The sequence below is a fragment of the Heterocephalus glaber genome, unplaced genomic scaffold (genome assembly GCF_053883595.1).
Source record: "Heterocephalus glaber isolate CG9 unplaced genomic scaffold, H.glaber_assembly_v1.0 deba00001444, whole genome shotgun sequence".
Lineage (NCBI taxonomy): Eukaryota > Metazoa > Chordata > Mammalia > Rodentia > Bathyergidae > Heterocephalus > Heterocephalus glaber.
In genome coordinates, this window is record NW_028258297.1 from 32,227,551 (window position 1) to 32,252,153 (window position 24,603).

At 55.4% G+C, this 24,603-nt stretch overlaps 1 protein-coding gene across 17 annotated transcripts in view; it reads right to left on the reverse strand.

The window, feature by feature from the left end:
* Positions 1-1,071: 1,071 nt before the first annotated feature.
* Tead4 (TEA domain transcription factor 4) overlaps positions 1,072-24,603 on the reverse strand; it is a 53,832-nt gene continuing 30,300 nt past the window's right edge. For 8 of the 17 annotated variants that reach the window (XM_087213576.1, XM_004869339.4, XM_021248076.2 and 5 more), the window contains 10 exons: positions 22,388-22,452; positions 21,979-22,041; positions 16,907-17,035; positions 15,734-15,777; positions 15,265-15,320; positions 13,009-13,130; positions 12,154-12,327; positions 2,906-3,046; positions 1,416-1,568; positions 1,072-1,342 (listed from right to left, as the gene is read on the reverse strand). In XM_087213576.1, coding sequence (XP_087069702.1) covers positions 1,229-1,342; positions 1,416-1,568; positions 2,906-3,046; positions 12,154-12,327; positions 13,009-13,130; positions 15,265-15,320; positions 15,734-15,777; positions 16,907-17,035; positions 21,979-22,041; positions 22,388-22,452 — 1,061 coding nt within the window. In that variant the 3' untranslated portion in view covers positions 1,072-1,228. Of the gene's footprint in view, positions 1,343-1,405; positions 1,569-2,905; positions 3,047-12,153; positions 12,328-13,008; positions 13,131-15,264; positions 15,321-15,733; positions 15,778-16,906; positions 17,036-21,978; positions 22,042-22,387; positions 22,453-24,603 lie in introns of all 17 variants that reach the window. The other 9 variants (XM_087213578.1, XM_087213575.1, XM_087213574.1 and 6 more) reach the window with 5 other exon arrangements.

The window sequence follows — 24,603 nt, forward strand, 5'->3', positions numbered from 1 at the left end:
GCTGTACACAGAGGAGCTCCCTGCACATGGGGCTCACAGCAAACACCCAGAGGTTTGATCTTTGCTTCCTTTGCTGCAGGCTGCTAGGACTGTGGCTCCACTTGGGGAAGTCAGCACCAATGAGCCAGTAGGTGGCAGCAAGGAGCCAGGCCCTCTTGAGGGAGGAACACGAACCATCTAGGGCAGGGGTCTTAGGCACTTCATAGGCCGCCTCACTCCTCTGGAGTCCTGGAAGGCGGGCACTGTGGCCTTCCCAGTCTGCACTGAGCACAGGGCCTGTGGCTCAGACATGTTGCGATGTCCGCCTAGGTCAGGCAGCTCTAAATGCTATGCATGGCACCAGGGCAGCCTAAACCCAAGCCCCACAGTTCCTGGGAGACAGACAACCCAGCAAGCCCTTGGAGTGTTCACTAGGCAGGGTAGGCTCCAGCCCTCCTCCTCCGTCCCCAGAGAGCACAGAAACCACTCGGCCGCCCAAAGGAAGCTGCCTGAGTGGTGTCCTCAGTGGAGAGGGGGTGAGGACTCAGCCGCTCAGGGCTAGGTGGGTGTCAGGGAGCAGCAGCCATCACATGTGCCAGACCCACTTCCTGGCCGTACCAGGGACACAAGAGCTGAAGGATGAAAACACCTCGCCCTCCCCGCTTTGATGGGAGCTGACGTCTCAACCATAGTCACGGAGAAGACAGCCAGGCATGGTTCCATGACCACTGGAGACAGACAGCCATCTAAAGAACTTTCATGGCACCCTCCCGACAATCGCCACGTCCACACCTGAAGTCCAGCCCTTGTGGGCCTGCCCGTCAACACCAGCTGCAGGGTGTGTGGCCCAGGCCTGGCTCTGTCCCCAGGCCCTATGTGGCCCGTGGCTCAGTATGGCAGCGCAGGGACCCAGGCCGTGAGCTTGGGAATCTGGTGCTGTTCCTGGCTGAATCCATAGGGGCACTGGCTTTGGGACACCCTGGTGCTTGTCTGGCCATTGTGTCCAGCCTGCCCCCAGACCGCCTGCTTTCCCCCGGCCCTCCCAGGCTCACAAAGCCAGATAGGTCCTTTGCACATGCACAACACCTCAGGTTTATTGGGGGCGGGTGGGCAGGGCAGGCAGTCTGACCCTGGCAGCATCACGCCTGCTCCACTCTGTTCTCATGGCACTTCTGGGGGCCTCCCTGTGGGTCCCCTCCATGTCTCCATGTCCTGCACACACGTCTCAACCACCTTGCTCCCGAGTCTCTCATTCCTTCACCAGCCGGTAGATGTGGTGCTGAGCCCCGTGCTCACTGGCCGACACCTCAAAGACGTATGCAATGCACAGCAGGGTCTCCTGGGTGTCTCTGTCAGTGACCACCTGCAGTGAGACAGATGGGTGAAACCTCTGGAGGGGCCCTTGGTGCCCCCTGCCTGCGCCCACCTGTGTGCACCTGCAGGATGGTGAAGTTCTCCAGCACGCTGTTCATCAGGCACTTCTCGGGCAGGTGCTTCAGCTTGTGGATGAAGCCGATCATGTACCGGCAGAGCGGTGAGCGGTGGATGCGGTAGGAGTAGTGGCCGTTCTCATAGCGAGCGTACTCTGTCTGCAGATGCAGGGGACAGCAGGCACTTAGCATCCCCTCATCTGCACCCCAAGCCTGCTCTGTGGGAGGCACCACAACCAGAGCAACTGTCACACAGGAAGAAAAGGCAGGAGGCTGGAGGCCCAGGAGCAGAGCCACGCTGAGGTGGGTAGACAGTAAGCCAGGCCTCTCTCCCGTCAGCCGTGGGCAGACACTGGGCACCAGTGTCTTAGAGATGCAGCGGTCGAGGCCATGATGAGATGGGCCGGCAGCATCTTGATTCTGGCTGCATTAACGCAGGCAGAGTCTGCCCCGTTTACATGCACAGCACAAGCACTACTGGTGAAATCGAACCAGACCGCTGGATCCTATGAAGGCTGATTTCCTAGCTGCTAACGTTATTCTCCACTCCTGTAGGATATTGCCAGGCCAGGAGCAGGGTGAGGCCACATGGGATCACAATTACCGTTCCACAAAAGTAAATACAGATAGATATATAAATAAATAAGTAACTTGAGGAGCTGGGCAGGGTCCATGCTTAGCATGCACAAGGCCTGAGTTCAACTCCCAGCACCAAAATAAAGAAAGAGAAGGAAAATTGCTGTTGCCCATATTCTGCCCCCAAGATGGCAAAGCCACCAACTGAGGCCAAGTGGATCCAGGGCATCCCCAGAAAACAGGAAGTCTCTTCCGTGGCACTGGTTGGCACCTGGTTAACAGGTGGATGTGAGTGCTGGGGTTTGTTAATCAGACCAACGCGAGGAGAGACGAGGACAGGGACAGAGACCCACGGTGCTCTGGGTCACGGGCGTCCCACATCCTCGTCACTCTCGAGGTGCAGAGCACCAGAACATCAGAGGACAACTCGCTGCTCACTGAGCGACAAGCAGGGTTTCACCACAGCCCTCAACATGCCTTTGGCCAGTGTGCTCGAGAGACTGCTGGAAACTGCTGCCCAAAAGGAAGTGAATTTTTTGTCACTTCCACTAGTGTGGGTCTCCTGGGAACTAAGAAATCACAAAGTGGGGACACAGATTTGAGCATGGAGGAAGGCAGGGGCAGGGAACGCAGACCCTGGAGATCACTTGTCTCTCTTCAAGGAGACCACATGCAGGGCCTTCCTCTTTCTGGGCTCACTCAGGCTCAGCTCCCAGCCCCGGGTGCACCCACCCCACTCTCGGAGAGGATGTGTGTGAACACAGAGTCCTATCCCAGAGGCTCAGACAGGCAACAGTGCTCCTGTCAGAGGCTGCACAACTAGAAGGCCTCTTCCTGAGTGCGTGCAGAAGCCACCACCTCCCACAGGCCTGCTCCGAGGATGCCCAAGTCACCCTACCCGCCCCAGGCCAGCCTCCTACCTCCACCTTCTCCACCACCTGCTTGCCGAACAAGCACACCTTGGTGGAGCAGGTGATGATCATGTTCTCGGGACTCTCGTACTGGCTAGAGACCCCGTAAAAGGAGTGGCCTTTGTCCTCGAGGTTGGTGTTGAGGTCCGCCTGCAGGGGGAGACAGGAGGCTGAGGATGCGATCTGCAGGGCCCTGCCACAGGGAGAGGCTATGAGTCTCATAGCAGTCTCCGGCTGGAAGAATCCAGAGGGTGAACAGAGCAAGTGGACAGCAGACTGGAAAGCTTCACCGTTCTCATCCTCACTCCCAGGCTCCTTGTGAAGTCTCTCATGCAACAGAAAGAGAACCCTAGGGCTGCTTCAGTTTCAGGCCACTGCTGCCACCAATGCGGACACCCCTAGCAAGCAGGCTCCCAATTGCGCCTCTGGTCTTGGAGTTTCATAGTCTGACTTTGTTTTGTTAAACTGCAGATATGCAAATCCTTATCAGAATGAATTTATCAGAACTTTCCCACAGTCAGTTCTGATAACAAAGCGGGAGAGCAGGAACCCAGAAGAGGGAGGCTCCTCCCTGTCCCATCTCTTCTGGGCCTTCACCACACCCTGACGGTGTCTTTTCTGAAACAGCTCTGACCACAGGGTTCAGCCACCCTCCATGTTTTTCCACGGTCTTCCTGGCCTTCCTCCCACCACTCTTCCTCCCTCTGGGCATTCTCTTAGCTGCTGTAAGAGCTCTTTGCAAAAACCAAGTCTAACTCACCACCCTATAGCCCCAACTGTCTCACGGAGCCCTTCTGCCGCAGGGGCCTGAGTCCCACCCTGTGCCCACCTAGCTCCAAGGGCCCTTCACTAGCCCTGCAGCTGGTACTGTGCACCTGCTCCTCACCGGCCGGAGGTGCTTACTTCCGCTGCTGGATGTGGGGCTGATCGGAACGTACCTGCAACAGCTGCTTCTCAGCACAGGTGGAGCAATTCTCCTGGCATCACACAAGATTCCCCAGCCTTGGTTACCAGGGAGACTCCCGGACTCAGGTGGGGCTTGCCCAAGGCCACACAGCTTACAGGTGACAGGCTCGGGTCTGCAGGCTCCCAACCCAGCAGAGGGAAGGTTGAACCAACTGGCTGCCATGGGCACTCCCAGGCCAGAGCTGTATTTCTGAAGCCCTTGGCCATCTAGGGGCCCCACCCCAGAACTTGGGCTCCACAACAAACCATCCTGCCTGAGCTATGGTTGCTAACAGAACAATTTTAGACTCAGAAAAATGCACATATAACAGAAGGAAAATTCTTAGGAGGCCTCTCACCCACCCACATTACTGGTCTGAAATTACTACTATGCTGGCACCAGAGCACGGCCCTGTGGATGCAGGGGGAGCTGCAGGCTGTGACCTAAACTCTGCTGCACCAAGACAAGGGCTTCCAAGAACCCCAGGAAGGTTTGAGCATGAGAGCCAGGGAAGCCAGTTCTGTTGCTGGCCGCTAGGGGACGCACATATGCCATTTTGCTCTCCTTTGAGTTTTCCAAGAACAAGAGTTTTCTACACAATGGGCCGTTGTCTTAGAACAACAGAAACATTGTGTGGCCACATAAAATGTTGAGAAAGGCCTGTGTTTATTATTATGGGTCAATACCAACATAGTGAGGCCAGGCTCGGGAGGCTAAGGCAGAAGAATCACTGGGAGTTCAAGGCCAGCCTGTGCTACACTGTGAGACCCTATCTCAGAAAAACAAAACAAACTAACAAAAAAACCCAACAGGCTGAGTGAGAAAGGCAGGAAAGGGGACAGAATGAGAATGATTACTTTTAGGATGTCTTCATGTTGACATAGCATGCATATGGTTCACTGTGCTCGGCACTGGTTTTAACAAGGCTGTTGGGAGGAAAGAAGAAAAGAAGACTTGCAGCAGCATTCCAGCCAAAGCCCAGCCTCTGGAGCAGCCATACCTGTCACATCCTGCACTCCTACCCCAGGCTGGCCCAAGCTGCACACTCTGACTCCATCGCCACCCTTCCAGGAGGGCCTCTGCTGGGGGATGAGGCACACAAGGGATCCTGGTTCCTAGCAGAGGTGACGCAGGCCTCTGCAGAGCTGGAATCCATGGTATCCACAGCCCGAGTTCTTCTTGGGAAACAGGTGAACCAGAACCCAGGCTTTCTGTCTGCTCATTCTCTCAGTCATGTAGTCCTCCTAGGTGACAAGTTTGTCACACATGGGCTGAGGACAATCTGTGTGCTCAGGGTGGGCTGCAACCAGCAGCACAGGGCACAAATGCGGACCTGAACAGCAGGAGGCCCAGCTGCCTGGGAAGCTAGTGCCGGGCATGGGGGGATCGAGGGACGAGGCTGGACACCGCATGGTGAGGACCCTCAGGTGCCTGACCAACGCCAACCCATGGGTGATCCCATGCCCCCTGTGGTGCCAGCTCACTTTTATTCCTTCATCCCATGCTAAGTAACACATCGTGAAAGCAAGGATTCTGTTTTTCCCAACATAAGTGAAAAGAAGGACATGGTGATTAAAGAAGCAATGTTGAAGCCTGTGCCACCTAGAAAGTGCCACGTGTTGCGAAGACCTGGCGCCAGCCCCTCCTGGGCTTGTCCTCCCCATGAGGCAGAACTGCCCCTGCAGTGGGGCGGGAGCTATGTGAACACCCATTTCACTACCCCACGCTCTCTGGTCCAGGTGGGACGTTGGCTGGGGGCAAGAACAGGGTGTCCTTCAACCCAGGGCTCTTCAGTAAACATTCACTCACTGTTCCACCTTTACTGCTGGGTGGTGCGGTGTGAGGCGTGGACCCACCTGCTCACCCGGAAGTTCTCCAAGCCCCAGCTCCACCCTATCAAATATACCATCCTCATCTCCACTCCCTTGGCCCTTCCAGTCACTCAGTCATCCACTTATCCAGCCCCAGCCCGGGACAGAGGGGAGAAAGAGCTCAAGGCATTATTTCTCCTCTCAGGGAATTTGTCAGCAGGACAGCAAGTGGACTTGGTGGCTAGTGGCACCAGGAAGGAGAGCAATCCCACAGATGAATCAGGGTCGGCCCAGAACCTGGCCTGGTTGCCCCGCATAAGACCCAGGAGATGCTGGGCAGTGATGCAGAGGCTTCACTCCGGAGCACCTCAGCCCAGCCTGGGTGCCCAGAGCTCTGCAGCTATGCTCCAGCCACTGCCCACAACCTGCAGCCCCCTTCTCAGCACCACCTGGATACGCCTGGCTCCTTGGCCTTCCCTGCCAAAGGGGAGTCTTCTGCCAGCCCCACCATGCTGCCCTCTGAATGCCCCTTCCCTCCCTCTACCCTATTCATAGCTGTTCAAGAGTGGGCAGCTCTCAGGCTGGGCCTGGAGCAGGTGTGGGGGATCGGGTGACTGACAGATGAGCCCGGACAGCTGCAGCCTGGGTGTGGGGGCCCACGGGGCTCAGATTCACTGTCATGTGCTGGTATGTGCCTGGGAGAAATGTCAGGGCCGGGAGGGCCCGAGCGCAGGCTGGGATGGCAGGAAGGCCGGGACCAAACTTCTGCCACCAGGGCTCAGCTCAGGCCCTCCCAGCATTCCCCCCACACCCAACCAGTACTAGGGATCGAACCCAGGACTTGTGGATGCTAGGTGCCAGGCAAAAGATCTACCAGTGAGTTACATCCCCCACCCTTATTTTTTTTGAGACAGGGTCTAGCTAAGTTGGCCAGGCTGGCCTTGAACTTGCAATTCTCCTGCCTTGGCCTCTGGAGTAGCTGCTCTGATTACAGGCATGAGCTGTGACTCTGCTCAGCATTTTCAACATGCAGATTGGTGTTGATGGCCCATAATGTCCAAGAATCCCCTCTCTCCCACCAGAACAATGACTTTTCTGGTCTCAGAGCTTAAGAGCAACAGTGGGGAGCAGCTGTCCCCAGCTCTGGGCTCCAGCGTTCACTGGACAGAGCCCTGCCTCAGTGACTCCCCTCCCTCTCCAGTACACAGATGCCATTTCCAGCAGGGACTTGTCTTGGCAGGACATGAGTCTATAGATTGCTACCATAATCTGATCAAAGAACAGTGACTTTCAGGGGGACAGAGGCAGGAGCTCGGACTGGCGACACTGCCGCTCTGTGAGGATTCTGACCAACTCTTCAGTGCCGAGAAGCCAGAACTTAGCAGGCTGGGTGGGAAAGGCGATACAGCCACAGCTGACTGGTCTCACTGTTAGCACTCAGGGTACCTGCTCTTGGGGGCTCCAGGAAGCAGGGCAGAGCTCTCCCTCACTGCAGCTCAGAGCCCCGGCCTCTCGTGTGCCTCAAGGACAGACAGTGACGGGCACACAGAAGCCGAGATTCGCCAGGTCTGAGCTCTCAAATGGCCTGAGTGGGCAGCCTGCCTTATTTTGTCTCCACATCATGGACACAACCAGGACCCCGAGCTCCAAAAGACTGGAGTGGTGTTGGCTGTGGGCACCGTACGTGGCCAAGTGTGTGCATCTGTGAACCTGCTTAGCCAGACTTCCCCAGACAGGGTCCCCACACACTCTGCTACAAATCCCCACAGGCAGCTTCCCCTAGGGGAAAGGAGAAGATGGCAGGAGCCATGAGCAAGGCGGGAGGACACGCTAGCTTCTCCCAACCTGCCGTCTTTGCGCCTCCCAGGAGACAGCATCCTCCTTGTCTTCCGGAAGGAAGTTCGAGGTCCAGAACAATCCAAGAGGCCCAGCCACCCACACCAGATATGGACTGTAGGGTCAGGGGTGTCTACTGTCTCCATGCTGCTCCCACACCCTGCTCATGAGCAGGCCAGAGAACCTGCACGGGCACAGGAGAAGCGCTGCGACCCCAGTGGAAAGGAGGACAGGGTGGTGCCACAGATGCAGGCACCCAGAGCCAGGCTACTAGGTCTAGATTTGGGCCTGGTACCATATTGAACTGGTAAACTCTGGTAAGGTGCTTAACCTGTCTGTGCCTCAGTTTCCCCTCTGTAGGTGAGCTTATCGGCTGGAACTACCTCTGGGACGTGGCCAGGTTTAACCATGTCAGTGCACGTGAAGTGCTGAGGAGGGTGCCACTGTAATCTTTCGGTCTACGTCATCATCCCACGGCGTGGACAGACAAGAGCAACCCTGCACACCTCGAAGCCAGGTGTTCGCTTGCTCTGTGCCCGTTTTCCCCATTTGTGAAATGGAGGCCTAAGGTGATCCTCATATGGAGGGAGAACACAGAACATTACCAAAAACCACACTAGGGGTATCGCTCAGGGCTAGAACAGTTGCTTAGCATGTGAGAGACGGTGGGTTCCATGCCCACACCGAGAAGGAAGGAAAAAATTGAGAGAGAGAGAGAGAGAGAGAGAAAGCAAAAAGAAGAAAGAGAATATTATCAACAACTCAACAAGGTAGGAGCCAGGGAACAGGACCCAAACACACCACCTCCTCGAGGGCAGTGACCCCATCCAGGGCTTTCCTGCCCTTGCCAGCCTCCCTTCTGGCGCCAGTTGTACCCTCAAGGGTGGCGGCACCAGTGCTGGGAGGAGCTACAGAGCCACGTGTCACCTCCCAGGCTTCTTCCACATCGAGACCACCTGGGCAGGCTGAGTGTGAGCACAGGAGGCGGGCAGGGCAGGGACAGGGCAGGGACAACTTAACACAGCACTGCTGCCACACAGCAGCAGTGTAAACCGGGGTCATGGCTAAGCCTCTCGGTTCCAATCTCCACATCCAGGGCAGGAAGCAAAAGTGTGCAGAAGTGGAAGTGAGATGGTTTAAACCAGTGTGGTGAAACCACAGCAGCGTGCCACAGAGGGCTGTTACTATCATTGAAAGCTCTCAAAGGTTCACTATCCTGGTTTAAACCCTTCCTGAGAAAGGCAGACCAGCACCCCATCCTGAGGGGTGATCCCAACCTGCACCAACCTCAGAGCCCCAGCTCCTGCCTCCTACCTGCCTCCAGCCAGACAGCCGATTCTCCCAGCTTAGCGCAACTCTGGCCACATCGTGTCCTACTCAGAACCTTCAGTGAAGGGGAGGGCTGGTGCCAGGCTTGGGGGCCAAGGCAGGAGGGCCATGAGAGCCTGGGGGTTTGGAACCAGCCCAGGCAACATAAAGAAACCCAGTTTCAAAAATAAGCAAAACAGGGCCGGGATTTAGCTCAGTGGTGCCACCGCCTGCCTTGCAAGCGCAAGGTCCCGAGTTCAATCCCTGGTACCAAAAAAAATAATAATAATAAGCAAAACAAACCTTCATTAACTCATTACCAAGGGGGAGAGATGACAGATGCCATAAATGTGCTGCTCTTTCCCCTCTAAGACACTGCATCTGTTGGCACTTTCCTTTCTCAAGCGGCATTCCAGACGATGCTGCCAACCAGTCAGGTTAAACCCATTTTCCTGGACACTGGGTTAAAGGTGGGAATCCAACCATATGGGTTCATTGTTTTCCCTTTCTACAGACTCAAGTAGAATGATAATAGCAAAGAACTTTTAAAAATGTGCTGTACATAGGCTGGGCATGGTGGCACACACCTCCAATCCTAGCTACTCGGGAGCTGAGACAGAAAGATTGTGAGTTTAAGGTCAGCATGGGCAACTTAGTGAGACCTTGTCTCAAAAAAAATAAAAAGCAAAATAAAAAGGATGGAGGGATAGCTCGGTGGTAAAGTGATTGCCTAACATGTATGTGTGAGGTCCTGGGTTTGAACCTTAGCAATGTAAAAAAATTGTGAAAGAGGAAAAAAATGGAGAAGACAGGACTTCAAACCGACAGGACTTCAAGACACGTTAGAAAACTGGAGGCTGATTCCCAGGACTGGAATGGATTCTGCAGGGCAAGTAGCAGAAGGCTCCCCATGGAAGGGAGCAGAGCAGATGGCTTGGGGCTGGAGGGGCTGGGGAGACACTGCTGTGAAGAAAGGCCAGGCCAGAACCCTGCACATGGGCTGGCTGGACCCCTCCTAAGAACAAGGGACACTTATACCAGAAATGACGCAGGCGGACTCGGGCCTCGGCGACACGGGGACTGTTATAAAAGACGGGGACGAGACAGAGGAAGAAGCAAAATCAGCACCAGAAATGGCTGGAGCCCCTAACCCTCTCCTCTGTCCTATTCCCAGAGCACTGTGGCCAAGGGCCTCCCTTCCAGGGAAATTAATGGAGTGTGTGGAGAAATGAAATCATCCCAGGATAAGGAAAGGTCTAGCAGACACAATGGCATTCACTAATCTCTTCTCGGCTCCAACAGTCTTAAAATCAAGCCCACCTTGCACCCAGGGCTCACAGGCACTGCTAACATGGACAGCCAGCACAGACAGCAAAGAGAAACGTACACAGACTGGACTTCTTCGAAATTGGAAACCCTTACACTATCAAGAATGTGAGGCTAGGTGTGGTGGTACACACCTGAAATCCCAGCACTCCGGGAGGCCAAGGCAGGAGGGTCATGGGTGTGAGCCCAGCCAGGACAACTCAGTGACTTAGCAAGACTCTGTCTCAAAATGAAGGACAAAGAGGGCTGGGATGTGGCTCGATGTGAAAGTCCCAGGTTCAATCCCCAGTATCAAAAAACAAAAACTAAACAACAACAACAACCAAAAAAAGCCTACCAATGGGGAGAAGATATTTGCAAATCACACATCTAAGGACTTCTCTCTAGAATAAATAAAGAACACCTAGGAAAATCAGGAAAAGATACATAACTCAAAATAAAAATGGACAAAGGATCTAAACAGACATTTGTCCAAAATAGATATACAAATTAGCCAGGCGTGGTGGCACATGCTTGCAGTACCAGTTACTCAAGAGGCTGAGACAGGAGTATCCCTCAAAGCTTGCCTGGGCAACAGAGTGAGACGGTGTGTGGGGGCGTTATGCAAAACGGCCAGAAAGCACATGAAAAGATGCTCAACATCTTTAAGCATCAGAGAAATGCAAATCAAAGCCAAGAGAGGTGCCCCTGCAGAGCCACTAGGTCAGCTGCAACCACAGAAAATACCAAGTGTTAGTGGGAATATAAGGAAACCCAGGAGGTGGAGCCAGGAGGATCCTACGAGTTTGAGGCCATCTTGGGCTCAAAGTGAGTTCATTGTCAGTTTAGACTGGAAAAAAAAAAGCTCTTAAAAATGGATCTTCTGGGGCCAGGGATTTAGCTTATGGTGCAGTCGCCTGCCTAGAAAGCGGAAGGTCCTGAGTTTGATCCCTGGTAGCCAAAAAAAAAAAAAAGGATCTTCTCTTTTCTCAAAAATTGTTTATGATCCAGATTCCTTACTCAAAATATTAGTCAAGTATAGGGATGTAAAAATGATATTTCAAACAGGCATCTTTTCTTAGCGGCACTACAGGATGTACTGCAGAAACATCAGGGGAAGGGGCCCCTGGAGCTCCATCCACACACTGCCCAGCAGGGTGGGCCAGTCCCAGGCTGTGGGTGAGCGCTGGGCTGGGTTCGCTGCCCGGGCCTTGACACCCTCTGTGTGTGAACAGCCTCTTTCTAGGACCAGGAAGCTTCCAGATTATCAGAGTGGCGAGAGGCTGTGACAGGAGATGTAAGCAGGGCCGGTGTGGTCCCAGGGGAAACAGGACTAGGGGAGTGGAGCACCCAGGCCTAGCCCCGAGGCAACCCAGGACCTTATGGAGGCCAAGGCCCTCCGCCTCCCCCAAGAGGCCTGGTCTGCTAGGGGCCTGTCTGACCTTGCCTGCCTTCCTTCCCCCACGGCAGATGCAGGGCTCCCAGGACCAGGCTCTGCCAGCACAGGCCATGTCTTGGGCTGGGCTGTCTGAATGGGGTACAGCCTGGCCTGGACCAGCGAAGGCTGGCTGACCGACCCGAACCCTACATGCCCCTTCTCCCAGCTCGGTCCAGCCCACTGCAGACCCGGGAACTGGTACCAAAGTTGCCCTTCAAAGGCTCGGCTACAGCAGGTGCTTGAGGCTGGCTCTTCCCCTGCCCTTTGCTTCCCCTGTGAGTCTTTAGCCCACACTACAACCTGCGTATGGCCCCACTTTCTGGCTGGCTGCCACTACCACCATCAGAAAAGCCTGGGCTGGCCTCAGGGTTGGCTCAGTGGCAGAGTGCTTGCCTAGAATGCACAAGGCCCCATGTTCAACCCTGCAGCCCTGTTCTCTGGCATTCGGGACCCCATTCCCCATTCCCCTCTCTGCCAGCAGAGGCTCCTTCTATGCTTGCTGCTCCCTGGCCCCTCAAGCTGCCTCCCAGCAGCCAGCGCACGATGCTCACCTCACCCCCGACATCACCACAAATGCTCTGAGGTGAAAGGGAGGGTTTATTCTAGGGCTTACCCAAAACTTCACAAGAAAAAAGGCATTGGAGGGTCCCCGTTCGAAGAGCTCCTTGAGCCCACCCTTCTTTTCTGGGAATTTGTCACAGATCTGGCGGACATCTATGGCTTCGAGGTAGGGATCGCTGTAGCTTGGACTTGCCTGGCCGATGTGCACAAACAGGTGCTTGTTGTACTGTGGAGGGAATGGTGGTCTGAGAGACAGGAAGGCAGGGCAGACAGGGTGGGCCAGTGCTTCCTGCCCTGCTCTGGACCCCACTACTCTGTGACCCGGAACGAGTCATTTTACCTCTCTGGGCCTCAGCTTCCCCAGGGGGAACTTGGGGATGGTGCAGGTACAATTCTTTTGTTTCATACTGGGCAGGAATAGTATCGTTGATTAATGGGTTCCTCAGCTAACACATGTTGAGAGTGTTGGAGTTAGACAGTCTTGGCCTCCTGTCAGCAGGCCTCCTCTGAGTGCTTGTCTGGCCTTTGCAGGTGACACTGGTCACCCAGGACCCCAGACACTAAAGAGGACAGCCCAGGGATGGTGTCCCAGAGGATGGGACTTGGACACAGGAGTCTCCTCAGCTTCCTGCCGGCCTCTCAGGGCCAGGGAGTGCAGGGAAGGACCTGGGGTAGTTTGGGGTGGGAGCAGCTTTGGACTAAGAAGGAGGAGGGCTTGCAATAGCAGTGTGACAGTGAGCAGGGATGGGGAAGGACTGGGGTGAGGAAAGAGAAGAAAGGGCAGGGAGGGCCAGCCCGGGAGCCTAAGTAAGCCTCAGAGTGTGGCAGAAGAGCAGGCAGGAAGCCAAAAGCAGGTGGAGAGTGAGCCACAGGAGACAGTGTGGTGCGGGAGCTTGCGAGGACTCACCGTGGCTGGGTCCTGCTGCTGCTCCAGGAAGGCAGAGAACTCCAACATCCAGAGCTTGGAGCTGGCCACACTGCGGCCCTGCCACGGGGGCGCCAGGGGTGCGGAGGGCAATGAGGCAGGTCCTGAAGGAGATTCAAACCCTGAGCACAGCGGGAGAGGCACACAGAAGCTGCCATGTGCCCTCCCTGCCTAAACCGTCTTCAAGGCCCCTGGCTCACTGGCGAAAGCCGCATCCCCCTCAGAGGCAGGAGGCAGGTATGGCCGAGATCCAGGGCAGCTGGAGCGGAGCCAAACTCCAGGGAGACTGAGCACTGGAGGGCTGCCACAGCAGGCACCGCTGGGCTGGTGCCTTCAAGCCACCTCTGGTCTGGGGAGGAAGCTGCCTGACCAGCCCAGAGCTGCCTCTCTGGCAGAGCAGAACCTGGCCCAGAAGAGGTCGCAATACAGGCTCACTAACAAATGAATGGGGCCCAAATGGGTCCCTATGGGTTGTCGGAAAAGGCTCCCGTAGAAGGCCATGTTATAAAGAAGGGATGAAGGGGCTGGGGATTTAGCTCAGTGGCTCCAACCCCTGCCTTGAAAGCTCAAGGACCCGAGTTCAATCCCCAGTACCAAAAATAAAAATTAAAAAAAGGGATGAGGTCACATGGGAAACCCTGGGTGTAGACTGGAAGGGCATTCCAAGCCAAGGAAACAGCAGAGGTGAGCGTGCCAGCCCAGGAGCCAACTTGGCGAGACTAGAAATTCACTGGGGACACAGAAAGAGGGTGAATCTGGGAAGTGGCAAGAAGCAAGAAGCCACAGACAGGCGTGAAAGCTTTCCCAGTGGGAAGTGACTCAGGGCCATAGAATGGGGACACGGGAGCACACAGGGAGAAATGTCAGCACTGGAACAGTGGCCTGTGAGGGACAAAATTCTAGATGGCCCCAGCGTTCCCATTGGGGAGTGTGGTCAACAGTGGTCCCCGGTCAGAGGCAGAGAACTCAGGGGCACGTGGAGGAGGGGGTTTAGAAGGGACAGTCAGGGTGGGCGACAGCCACTCAAGACACAGCCAGTGCTTAATGCATCTGCTGAACCACTTGTTCTTTCACGCATCCACGCACCGCTTACTGAGGAACTATATCGCACCCACGTGTGACACAATACACAGAGACAGGAGTGACAACAAAGGTCACACCGTACAGACAGAGGGGAGCACACAGTGTGGGGAGAAGCAAGGGCAGGGGACAGGAAGGAGGGCGCCAAGGGGTAACAGGGGTGACAGAGGTGACCAGAGAACCCCAGAAGGCAATCCAGAGTCATGTTGTCTTCCAAAGTCACAGAAGCATTAAGCCCAGAAACAACGCAGCAAGACTGGCACCCCAGCCAGGGATTTAGCTCAGTGGCACCACGCCTGCCTTACAAGTGTAAGGTCCTAAGTTTGATCCCTGGTACCGAAACCAAAAAAAAAACCAAAAAACAAAAAAGCAAAATTGAGCTTTGAAAAGTTTTGGACTAGGGATTTAGCTCAGTGGTTTCGGCACCTGCCTCACAAGTGCAAGGTCCTGAGTTCGCTTCCCGGTACAAAAAAAAAAAAAAAGACTGGCACCTCAGAGCATCACAGGACTGCAAGAGGTGATGCGGAGCCAGCTACAAGGCCACTGCAGTACCAGGCAAGCGTCAGAGGACCCGAGTGAAGACTGCATCCATGTGGGCAGAGAGAGCAGGGGATTGGGCTGGACTTGGTGGTGCTCCATGTAGGGACAAGGGGCAGCGGCACTCAGGTGCCCAGGGTGGAAGGAAGCCCAGGGCCAGTGTGACTGTTGGCAGCTAGGAAGCCTCCACACCAACCGAGGATGCCTCCTAGGAGGGGTGAGGGGAGCCCTGGGCACAGCTGACCGGCGGCCCTGCCCTGGCACCTTCCAGGCCATTTCCCTCAGGTCCCCCAGGCCAGGCTGGAGCAAGGGGCCTCTTGGCCTGCCATGCGAAGGAGAGGACGACAGGGATCTGTCAAGCTGGAGACCCTCAGGGCCACAGCCCGCCTGTGAGGGCAGCTGCCCCTGGCACAGCACTACCTTTGAAAAGAGGACAGCAGTCCAGACCCCTCAAGGGGACAAACGGGCTCCGCACGCTAGTAGAGGGCAAGGAAAGGCTGCAGGCAGGACCCTGGGACACACGGCCTAGGCCTGCAGCAGGGCGGCATCTATAGACATGCAGAGGTCCAGGGCAGGAGCTGCAGGGCCCGATGTACAGGGGAGCCATTCTGGCCTACCCACCTGGCAGAAGCAGCGGAGGCTGGACAGTGTAGGTTTGCTGAGAGAAAGGTTTCACGCTGCAGGGGAGAGGAGGGACCATGTCAGCGGCTTGGAGCAGGGCCCACACACTCTGTGGCGGGCCCTCTGTCGGACCAGCAGTGGTCTCAGTGGCTTCCACCTCCCTCCCCTCCCACTGCCTCCTTCAGCTTCTGTGGCTAATCCATAGGAGCAGCACATCTGCTGGAGAATCTGCCCTCCTCTGCCTCCCCAGCCAGCCTGAGGGCTGATTCTTAGCCTCCTTCCCTCTGAGTCCCAAGCTTGGCCCAGCCCCACCCTGCACAAACAGGAGCTCCAGCAAATGGCACCCCAGGGTGTGGGCATTGCATGCAGACGGCACTCCATCCCACCCCCATGGCCAGGCTGTCTCCTGAGTTTCTGGTTTGACTTCAGTTCAGACAGCAACTAGTGGCAGACACCAGCCCATACTCACTCATTGGATGTTCCAACTTGGCCTGGTAAAGCTCCTTGCCAAAACTGAGAAGGCAAAAAGTACGATCAGCACAGCTGTGTGGACACAGGGCCCACAGTGAGGGAGATAGAGCAGGACCTCAGCTTCAAGGAGGCTGTGCGCTGACCCCAGCAGCAGGAGGAAGGAACGCGGATGTCCCTGTCCAGCTTGCTAATGCTAACAGGCTGTAGGGATCCCCAAGTGCTTCCAGGGGCACCAGGCTCCAGCAAGGCTCTGTGGATAAGACGCCCCACAGACAAAATGTGCAGGGGAGAGTCCCAGAGCACACAAGCTTCTGAAATGCCGAGGGCGGTGTTGGCCGACCTGTGCCACTGTGCTGCAGCAGGCACTCAGAGCCCTTTCAGTGGGCACACGAGCCAAGCTGGCCCAGCAGCTAGGCATCAGTAATAGTTGTTCTTTCTAAACTAAATCTTCAGTATTCAAGTTTAACTGCAGTGTTGGCACTTTGTGAGAAATAAGTGGGTTTTGGGTTGCAGTTTGGGCACCCAGTCTCTAAAAGGTTCCCCATCACAGGCCTCAGGTCAAGAAATCTATTTAGGGGTACAGGGCGCAGCTCCGTGGTACAGCGTGTGCTTAGCATGCATGAGGCCCTGGGTCTCATCCCCAGGACTGAAACAAAATCTAATGTCCCAAACCGACTTGCCCATATGATCCCTTATTGTCACATCCCTTTAACATTTGTGCTCTCTGGAGTAATCTTTGACATATAGTGGACAAGAAGCCCACAGAATAAAGGGCCTGTCCCTTCCCCCTTGTGCCCAGGGCAGAGCTGTTGGTGCATCTTAAAGACCCTGCGGTCTCTACAGCCTCAAAGACTCCATGAGGACACAGCCCCAGGAAGGAGCGCTTCTGGAACACTGCTAAAGGGCACCCAACGGCAGGGCCTTGAGCTTCAGCTCCACTCCCATCTGCAGCCTGGGCCAGCTCAGCTGTCAGCTGATGCCGGCCCCTGCCTTGGCTAAAGGCCTGCTGTGTCACTACCAAGGGGCCAACATGGCTCTGTCAGCTGAGCCTCAACTCAGGACAGCCTGGGGCCCTCGTACCTTCCTCCCCCGGCACACCTGGCTGGAAAGGACTGAAGTATGGAAACTGAACCCTCAGGCTCCCTCCAGCTGTCTGGGCCACCCCACTTACCCCGGAGACTGCAGGGCAGCCTGGCCCTCGGGCCAGGGCCAGTTTACCGTGGCAGGTGATGGCTGAGATGATCTGGGTGGACGACAGGGCAGCCATGCTCTGCAGGGCCTTGTCCTTCACTCCCTGAACCTGGGGGACATTGAAGGGGACTCAGTGTGCAGGCTCCATGCTCCATGCAGGCTCAGGTGAGGCAGCGCTGACTGAGGATGAGGGAGCCAGCCCAGTCTGTGTGGCACTCTACCTTGGCCCTGTGACTGTCTCTTGGTTTCCCTGAGTTTCCACTCTGTCACAGCAGCATGAGCCTGCCCGCCCGTCATCAGGGCTTAAGAGGGCCTTGGAGATCAGCTGCCAGACTGCGTTTCTTTTCATTCAGTACTAGGGCTGGAACCCAGGGTTTTGCACATGCTATCAAAGTGCTCTATCACTGAGCCACACCCCCGGTGCTGTGTCTGGTAACCATGGAGGCAGCTCAAGAGTCGGGTTTTAGATGGGCAGGGTGGCTCAGGGGTGGAGCAAGGCCCTGGTTCTAAAAAAAACAGAAAGGGAGAGGGGGTGGGGGAGAGAGAAAATTAGGAAGAACAAGAACCTGCCCTGAAACCCAGCACCTCTTAGATGGCATGACGATGCTAAGTTTCTGCTGGATATCTTCTCAGGGTGCAGAAGGGGCTGTCCTTGGCCAGGTGGGCTGTCGGAGCCCAAAGACAGGGTCCTGTGGCCCTACCTGCCTCATCCTGCCCTATGGGGCCCCTGCACTGTAAGCACCATGGGACTCCCCTACCTTTCAGTGCCAGAATGCCAGCATCACTGCCTGTCCCCTACGGGTTCAAAGAACCAAAGAATGGGTTCAGCCTGCATTGGCCCTGAATACACAAGCATTTAGGAAACCCTTGGTATGTCACCGAGAATAACAATATAGGGCTGGGCATGGAGCTCCATGGTGGAGCTCTTGCCTAGCATGTGCAAACCCCTGGTGCCCATCCCTGGCCCTGCAAATGTGAACTCCAAGGCAGTACTGTACTTGTGTAAGTCAGCGGTTTTCCTCCTGGGCTCCATCGTTCCAAAAAGTTTTCAAAACTGATGAGACATACTCTCTATTTCAAAGAGCCTAATGGGAATCACATCTTTGTCCAAAATAAGACCTCACACATAGACTAAGACCCTAAGTGCTTTTTAGCACGTGCAGCTTTACAGGTGCTAAATGGCTTGATTATGTCAGTCCAGAGCTCTGACTAGAAATTTATGATGAATATTGTGTGTGTGTGTGTGTGTGTGCGCGCGTGCGTGTGTGCACTGGGGATGGAACCCAGAGCTTATACATGCTAACCATGTGCTGTACCACTGAACCACACCCCCAGCTGTGATGAACCATTTAAAATGGAAAAACAAATAAACCACTATCTGATAATTAAGCTGGGAGGCCCAGGCCTTCCTTGAGTACTGCAGAAGCTGGGAACTGTGGGAGATCCTGTGACTCACAGTGACTGTGGCAGGATAATCTCCCTGATCCACACACGAGCCCTGGGAGGCAGAAAGTACGGTGGCTGTAAGGATCAGAGGTGCCCACCCCAGCACTGCTGGCAGTGCAGCCAGCACCCCTGTCCCACCACTTCCCAGGGTGTGGCCCAAGATAGCACATGGGAGGCTTCCGCTGTGTTACCCACTTTAACTCCCAGGAGGATAGAGAACAGCAGGAACCCCATTATAGGGTGAAGAACCTGAGCTGGAGCTACAGACATAACTCAGCAGTAGAGCACTTGGCTGCACACAAGAAGCTTTGGGCTTAATCCCCAGTGTTGATTCAAAAAAAAGAAGAAGGAAAGAAACTAAGGCTCAGAGAATTTAGGTGACCAGGGTGCCAACAGCAGCGATGGCCTGGAGAGCCTATTCCACAGTATGGCTCGCATGTGTCTCCAAAGTCCACGTGTTGGAAGCTCCTCTTAATCAGGTGTTTGTGGTGTCTGGGAGGTGATTAGCATTAGACAGATGAGGCCAAGGGCGGCCCTCGTGATGGTGTGAGTGGCTTCACAAAAGGGAGAGAGATCCACGTGGAGCACTTGCTCTGTCTCCAGGCAGTGCCTCCAGTGCTACGATGCAGACACCAGGTGCGAGGCCCACACTCCGAGATCTCCCGGCTGTCGGAACTGGAGCCACAGAAGTTCTGTTCTCTACACTGTTTTTTACAGTGCTGGGGATTGAATGCAGGGCTTTGTACATGCTAAGCAAATGCTCACCACTGTGCTACGTCCACAACACTGCCCCCAAAACGGCCCCCATTCTAAGACATGGCCTTGCTATGTTGACCAAGCTGGTCTTGAACTCTTGAGCTCAAGTAATCCTCCCACCTCAGGATCTCAAACACCCGGGACTGCAGGAGTGGGCCATCAAGTCCAGCTTTATTCCTTGCTGATCTCCAGCCTCTGGCAGTCTGTTATAACCACAGAGCGCTAAGACAGCCCAGAGTTGCACAGAACAGCCTGTGCCAACCAGACAGGCAGTGGAGACACATTAGAACCTGCCAGGCACCACGGAGGGTACAGGAAACCACCCTGAATATAGAGTATCCCTCCGACACAGCTCGAGCCGAGGAAGGCTGTCACCGGCCCCTCCCCTCTGTCCTGGGGCGACACTGGAGGCTTGCTCTCAGGAGCTGTCCTGACAATGAACAGAGGTTGGCAGTCTAGGTGCCTCTTCCCAAGGACACTTGTACTTTCAGGAGGAAAAGCCGCTCGGCCACCCACCCCACCTCTCCCTCCAGAAGCACAACTTGGCAGGCTGTGCACCAGTCTCTGAGCTCAACCCTGGATGATGAGGCCGGGCAGCTCCACCCGCCTCGTGCCAGCAACTGGCATCCCTTCCTGGATCCCCGGTCTTAACAAATGACTGGGCTCAGGAAACCACATCCTTGGTGGCCAAGCTAGGAGTTGGGAGGAAGGGAGGGAAGACGGGAGGGCACCAGTGGCAGGAGCACGGCTGAGGAGTCACTGAATGACCGCCCCGTATCACTGCCAGCTCATGTGGATGTGGAAGGTGAAAGGGGTCCCAGGAGGCTGTGCGACCTGACCAAGCACCCATGGCCACAGAGGGAAGGGCAGGGCTGGCAGCAGTCACAGCCCGAGGACAGCTACCTGGCCTTGCTGTCCACTCAGCACCTGCTCACTTTAGGTCCCAGAACCCCGTAAGAGTAGGACAAAAAAATCCTCAGGTCCATCTCTCTAGGAAAACATACACACACATGAAAGATTGCCATGTTAAAGGTCTGTGGCTCCCACCTAGCAATCCATGGACGGCTGCCCTTGACCCCCAAATGGAGCCCAGGGCAAGGGTGTGTGTGGTGCTCTGAACCACACCTGGGCTAGCAGGAACCGTCCCTGCCCCTGGACACTCTAAGCAAACACTGGAAGTCTGTCCTCTACCTTCCACCTGCCAGAGTCCCAGCCAGCTGGAGGCAGACAGAGCAGGGCCCGCAGCTGTGGCCAGGCCACTTGCCCCAGGCAGAGGAACAAGGTGCCTGGCCACAGCTGTGGGGTGCAGGCGACAGCCAGACTGGTGGGGGCGTGGCTTGCTGGGAGGCAGTAAGATCTACAGTTCCCACTACCATGATCCAAGGGACCAATGTTAGGCCTTGGACTATGGGGCCAGTTGGGACTTGTGAGATCATCTGCATCCATGGCTCTTCACGGGGGTTCTGAGGTGCTCTGGTTCTTGTTTAGTAGAGACAGGCTATATGCGAGGAGGGCTCTCAGGCCTGCTTCTCAGCAAGCTAGGTACAAGCAGAACAGCTTTTCAGCATACTTGGGTGAGATTGTTGTTGGGAGAGAAAATAAAAGAGACCTTCATTGCTTTAAAAAAAAATAGTTTGTAGCCAGGCATGGTGGTACACTTCTGTGATCCCAGCACTTTACTTGGGAGGCTGAGGCAAGAGGATCTCTAGAAGTTCAAGGCCAGCTTAGAATACACAGTAAATTCAAGGCCAGTCTGAACTGCACAGCCAGATGTTATGGCTGTGTCTAGATGTGCCTGCAAAGCCTCATGTGGCCAAGGTGGGGCTTTTTCAGAGGTGGCTGGATCTAGAGTGTGTGATGCTGGGATTGATTCATGGTGCAGTGCTAGGCTCAAGGGCCTAGGATTAAGGGTGTGAGTGCTGCCTGCCCTAAGCAGTCTGGATAAGAAAAGGAGCAGAAGGGCTCTATCAAGGTCCCTTGTGCTTTTGCTGTTTCTGCCTGCCATGAACTGTTTCTCCTCTGCAACACCCCTCTGCCAGGCCACTCTGCCTTGCAGCCAGCCGACTATGGACTGAAACCTCTTTGAACTACAAGTCAAATAAACTTTTCCTACTTTAACTTTGGGTGTCAGGTATTTTGTCTCAGTAATGAGAAAAATAACAAAGACACAAGACCAGTCTCAGAAAAAAAAATTAAAATTAAAAATAAAGTTTGTAAACTGCTTGTTTAATCCAATGGCCCAACGTTAGATTTTTCCAACTGGCTGCACAGACTCTGCTGTAAACACCTCTGTTGTCAGCCCACTCCTGCCTAGTGACCATCAGAAAGGCCCCTGGCTTCAGAGACCAGGAGGCCCAATTTCCCAACAGGAAGCCCATTGGCACAAGCCTTGCAGCTGGGCAGACCAGGGAGGCAAAGCAACTGTCAGCCTTCAGCGGCCCCTACTGCGATTCCACCAAACCCTGCCACCCGAAGCGCTGTGGCTGAGGGTGCTGAGGGGTCCAGAGAGGGACAGCAACTCAAGGGAGTCTTCAAGAAATGGGGTCTGGAAGGCAATGCAGCTGCTCTGAGCCAGGTGTACCCCAGTGGGAGCCTGGCCTGCAGGTCCCCTGGGAGTTAGGTGCCTGATCAGCAGGCACTGAGGTCCAGCAGAGAGCAGTCTCGGACTCATCCTCACTGTCCCAGACAGCAAGCAGCCCCTGGGTGCAGCAGCCCCTGGCTCAGCACGCAAGCAGCCAGCTCAGGCCCACAGGGAGATGGTCCCTTCTGGGAAAAGAGCCCCAGCTGCAGGACGCTGGGTCCACAGAGCCCCAGCTGCTTGTCCCCTCCCACTGCTGCTGTGCTCCTCACCTTGAGCTTGGCCTGGATCTCACGGGCTTTGCGTCGAGCCAGCACCTGGATGTGGCTGGAAACCTGTGGTAGGGAGAGAGGGCTCCTGTTCTCAGCTCCCAGGCAGCAGTTACCCCAGCCTCAGTCCCCCCCCACACACATCTGTGGCAGACAGATGGGTAAAAAAAAACCTCCCAGGAGGCTCTAGGCAAATCTCAAGTGCAGTGGCAATGTTTGCCATCTTTTCTGCTGTCCTGCAGAGGGGCTGCGACTCCCAGTGAGGCAGGAGCTTCCTCCTAGGCAGCAGAACAGGACCCCCAGGAGCCACCCTGTTCCAAGAGCCCACACTTGGTCTTGGGGAGGCTCCAGCCCCTGGGAGCTGCTGGAGTTGGGTTACCGCACCTGGGCACTGCCCGTGTCCCCAGCCCACCTGCTTTCTGGTGCGGGTCTTCCCTGTCCGAAGCTTGATGTAGCGGGCAATCAGTTCATTGCGACCTGCAGAGATTGGATGGCCAGCCTCTCAGTGGGAAAGAGGAAGACAGAAGAAAGGGAAGCAGAAGGTGGCTTCCCTGGGGATCCTCTCTTGCTCTGCTCTCCCTAGTGGTACTTGGGTGAGGATTCTGCAAGTCCCAGCTTGCCATCCTTGGACAAGGGATCCCCAGAGCAAAAGGAAGCCAAGGCTCTGCTGGTTGGATGGCTGACCGGAGGGCTCCATTTACGAGGCCCCCATGTCACTGGATGCTTGCAGCCCAAGGAGCCTCTGGAGCCTCCAAGACAGCAGCATTGCTCCTCCCTCCATCCTAGCCTCCCCCAGGCCTTCCGAACACTTGGGCAGCCCTGGGAAGTGTCTGGCCCTTGGTCGTCCCACGTGGGTTCCCACAGCCTTTGGAAGTGGCCAGAGCCTTATCAGATGTGCCATGTGTGGGCAACCAAGGGCACAGGCATCCTATGTGCTGAGATCCTGGGTGCCCCAGAGAAGAGGCCTAGGCCATCACTCAGGCAGCAGAAACCGTCAGAGGTGCAGCTCCGTGGCAGAGCCCTGCTTAGCCTGCATCCTGCAAAAACCAACCAGGCAGCCAGACGACCAGCCTCTGCTTCCACCCAGCTCTGACTCCAGCTGGCGGGAAGGTGCTGTGGCTGCAGGACCCTGGACTGTAGGAGCCCCAAGTGTCCTCAATTATCATCGGTGACAAAACGAAAAGAGGCTCAGCAACTTGCTGGGAGAGGGGAGACCCAGCATGTGCTAGAGACAAGGATGGGCTCAGGGACAAGGGGTCAATGCAGGCTGGGTGGTCGGGGGCCTGGGTGGACGACTACTGGGTAGGAGCAGACCACAGAAGAGTACTGGGTGGAGGAGAGAAGGGCAAGAGGGCTTAAGCCAGGGGGAGGGATCACCCTCTGCTCCAGCCCTGGGGCTGCAGAAGCTGCAGGTGAGCCCAGCAGGCTGTCTGCCACCTGGGTGGTAACCAGACAGCCTGGCCAGGGCCACACTGGCTGCCCAGAGTCCACCCTCAGGAGGTCCCTCTGCCAGGAGACTCGCTGGTGCACTGGACTGGCTGTGTCTCAGGAAGAAAGGAGGGGACAATCAGACTCTGGAGACTGCCTGCAAGCTGGACTGAACTTGAAACTGCGAGTCCAGCAAGATGTCTCTGCTCACAGCTTTCCAGGGAAAGGTACTGTGCCGGCTCTGTCTTGGTCCAACAGTTCTACTCTAAGTCTGACTACAGGCACCCACGCTACAAGAGGCAAGGTCAAGTGATCCCTGGGGTCAAGGACCACAGGACTGCGACCTGGGAGCCAGGCTGAGGCCACAGCTTCACAGAGGGCTTTGGTTCTATGGAAAGCCACTTTCCATGGCCCTCACTCTGATCCTTCACTCTTTTTTTTGGCCCTTTTTAAAAACTTTGAGACCGAGTTATGCTGTCATTAAGTTGACAAGGCTGGATTCAGTCTTGCAATCCTTTTGCCTCAGCCTCCTAGTGTTGGGATTATAGGCATGCGCCGCCACACCTGGCCTTGCCTTCTCTTCTTAAATCTATTCCTTTAAGCTTTTTCCTCTTGATTTGTCTAACTAAAAAAAAAAATTTTTGTTGGTACCAGGGATCAAACTCAGGACTTTTCACTTGCGAGGCAGGTGTGGTGCCACTGAGCTACATATCCGGCCCTTTTCAACTAAAATTTTATAGACTTAGGAGCCAGACCTTGAGTCTGGCTGGGTGAGAACATGGCTACCTCAATATCCTTCTCTGGACAATGGACACATTTTTGGCCTAAGTAAGCAGCCTGTTTTGGGGATGGTCTAGGGACAAGGAAGAGGCTGGTTCTGGAGTGAGGGCGTGGTGCCAAAAAGCAGGAATCCCAAGCTTGGTGCTGAGACAGTCGGAGGGGTCGGCAGGCAGGGGACACCGGGGGACAACCCTGCACACAGGCAGCAGTGGTCCCCATGGGTACCTGTGGGCTTCTGGACAGCTCTGAGGAGGAGACCACACCCTCACTGGGTCCCTCCCCAATACCTGGCACCTGCCAACCAAACGAAATGAGGACTGAGGACTGAATGAATGAGTCTTTCATGGCTCTGCCTTTTTCTTTTTTTGAGACAGGATCTCACTGTGTAGCCCAGGCTGGCCTCAAGCTCTCGGCAATCCT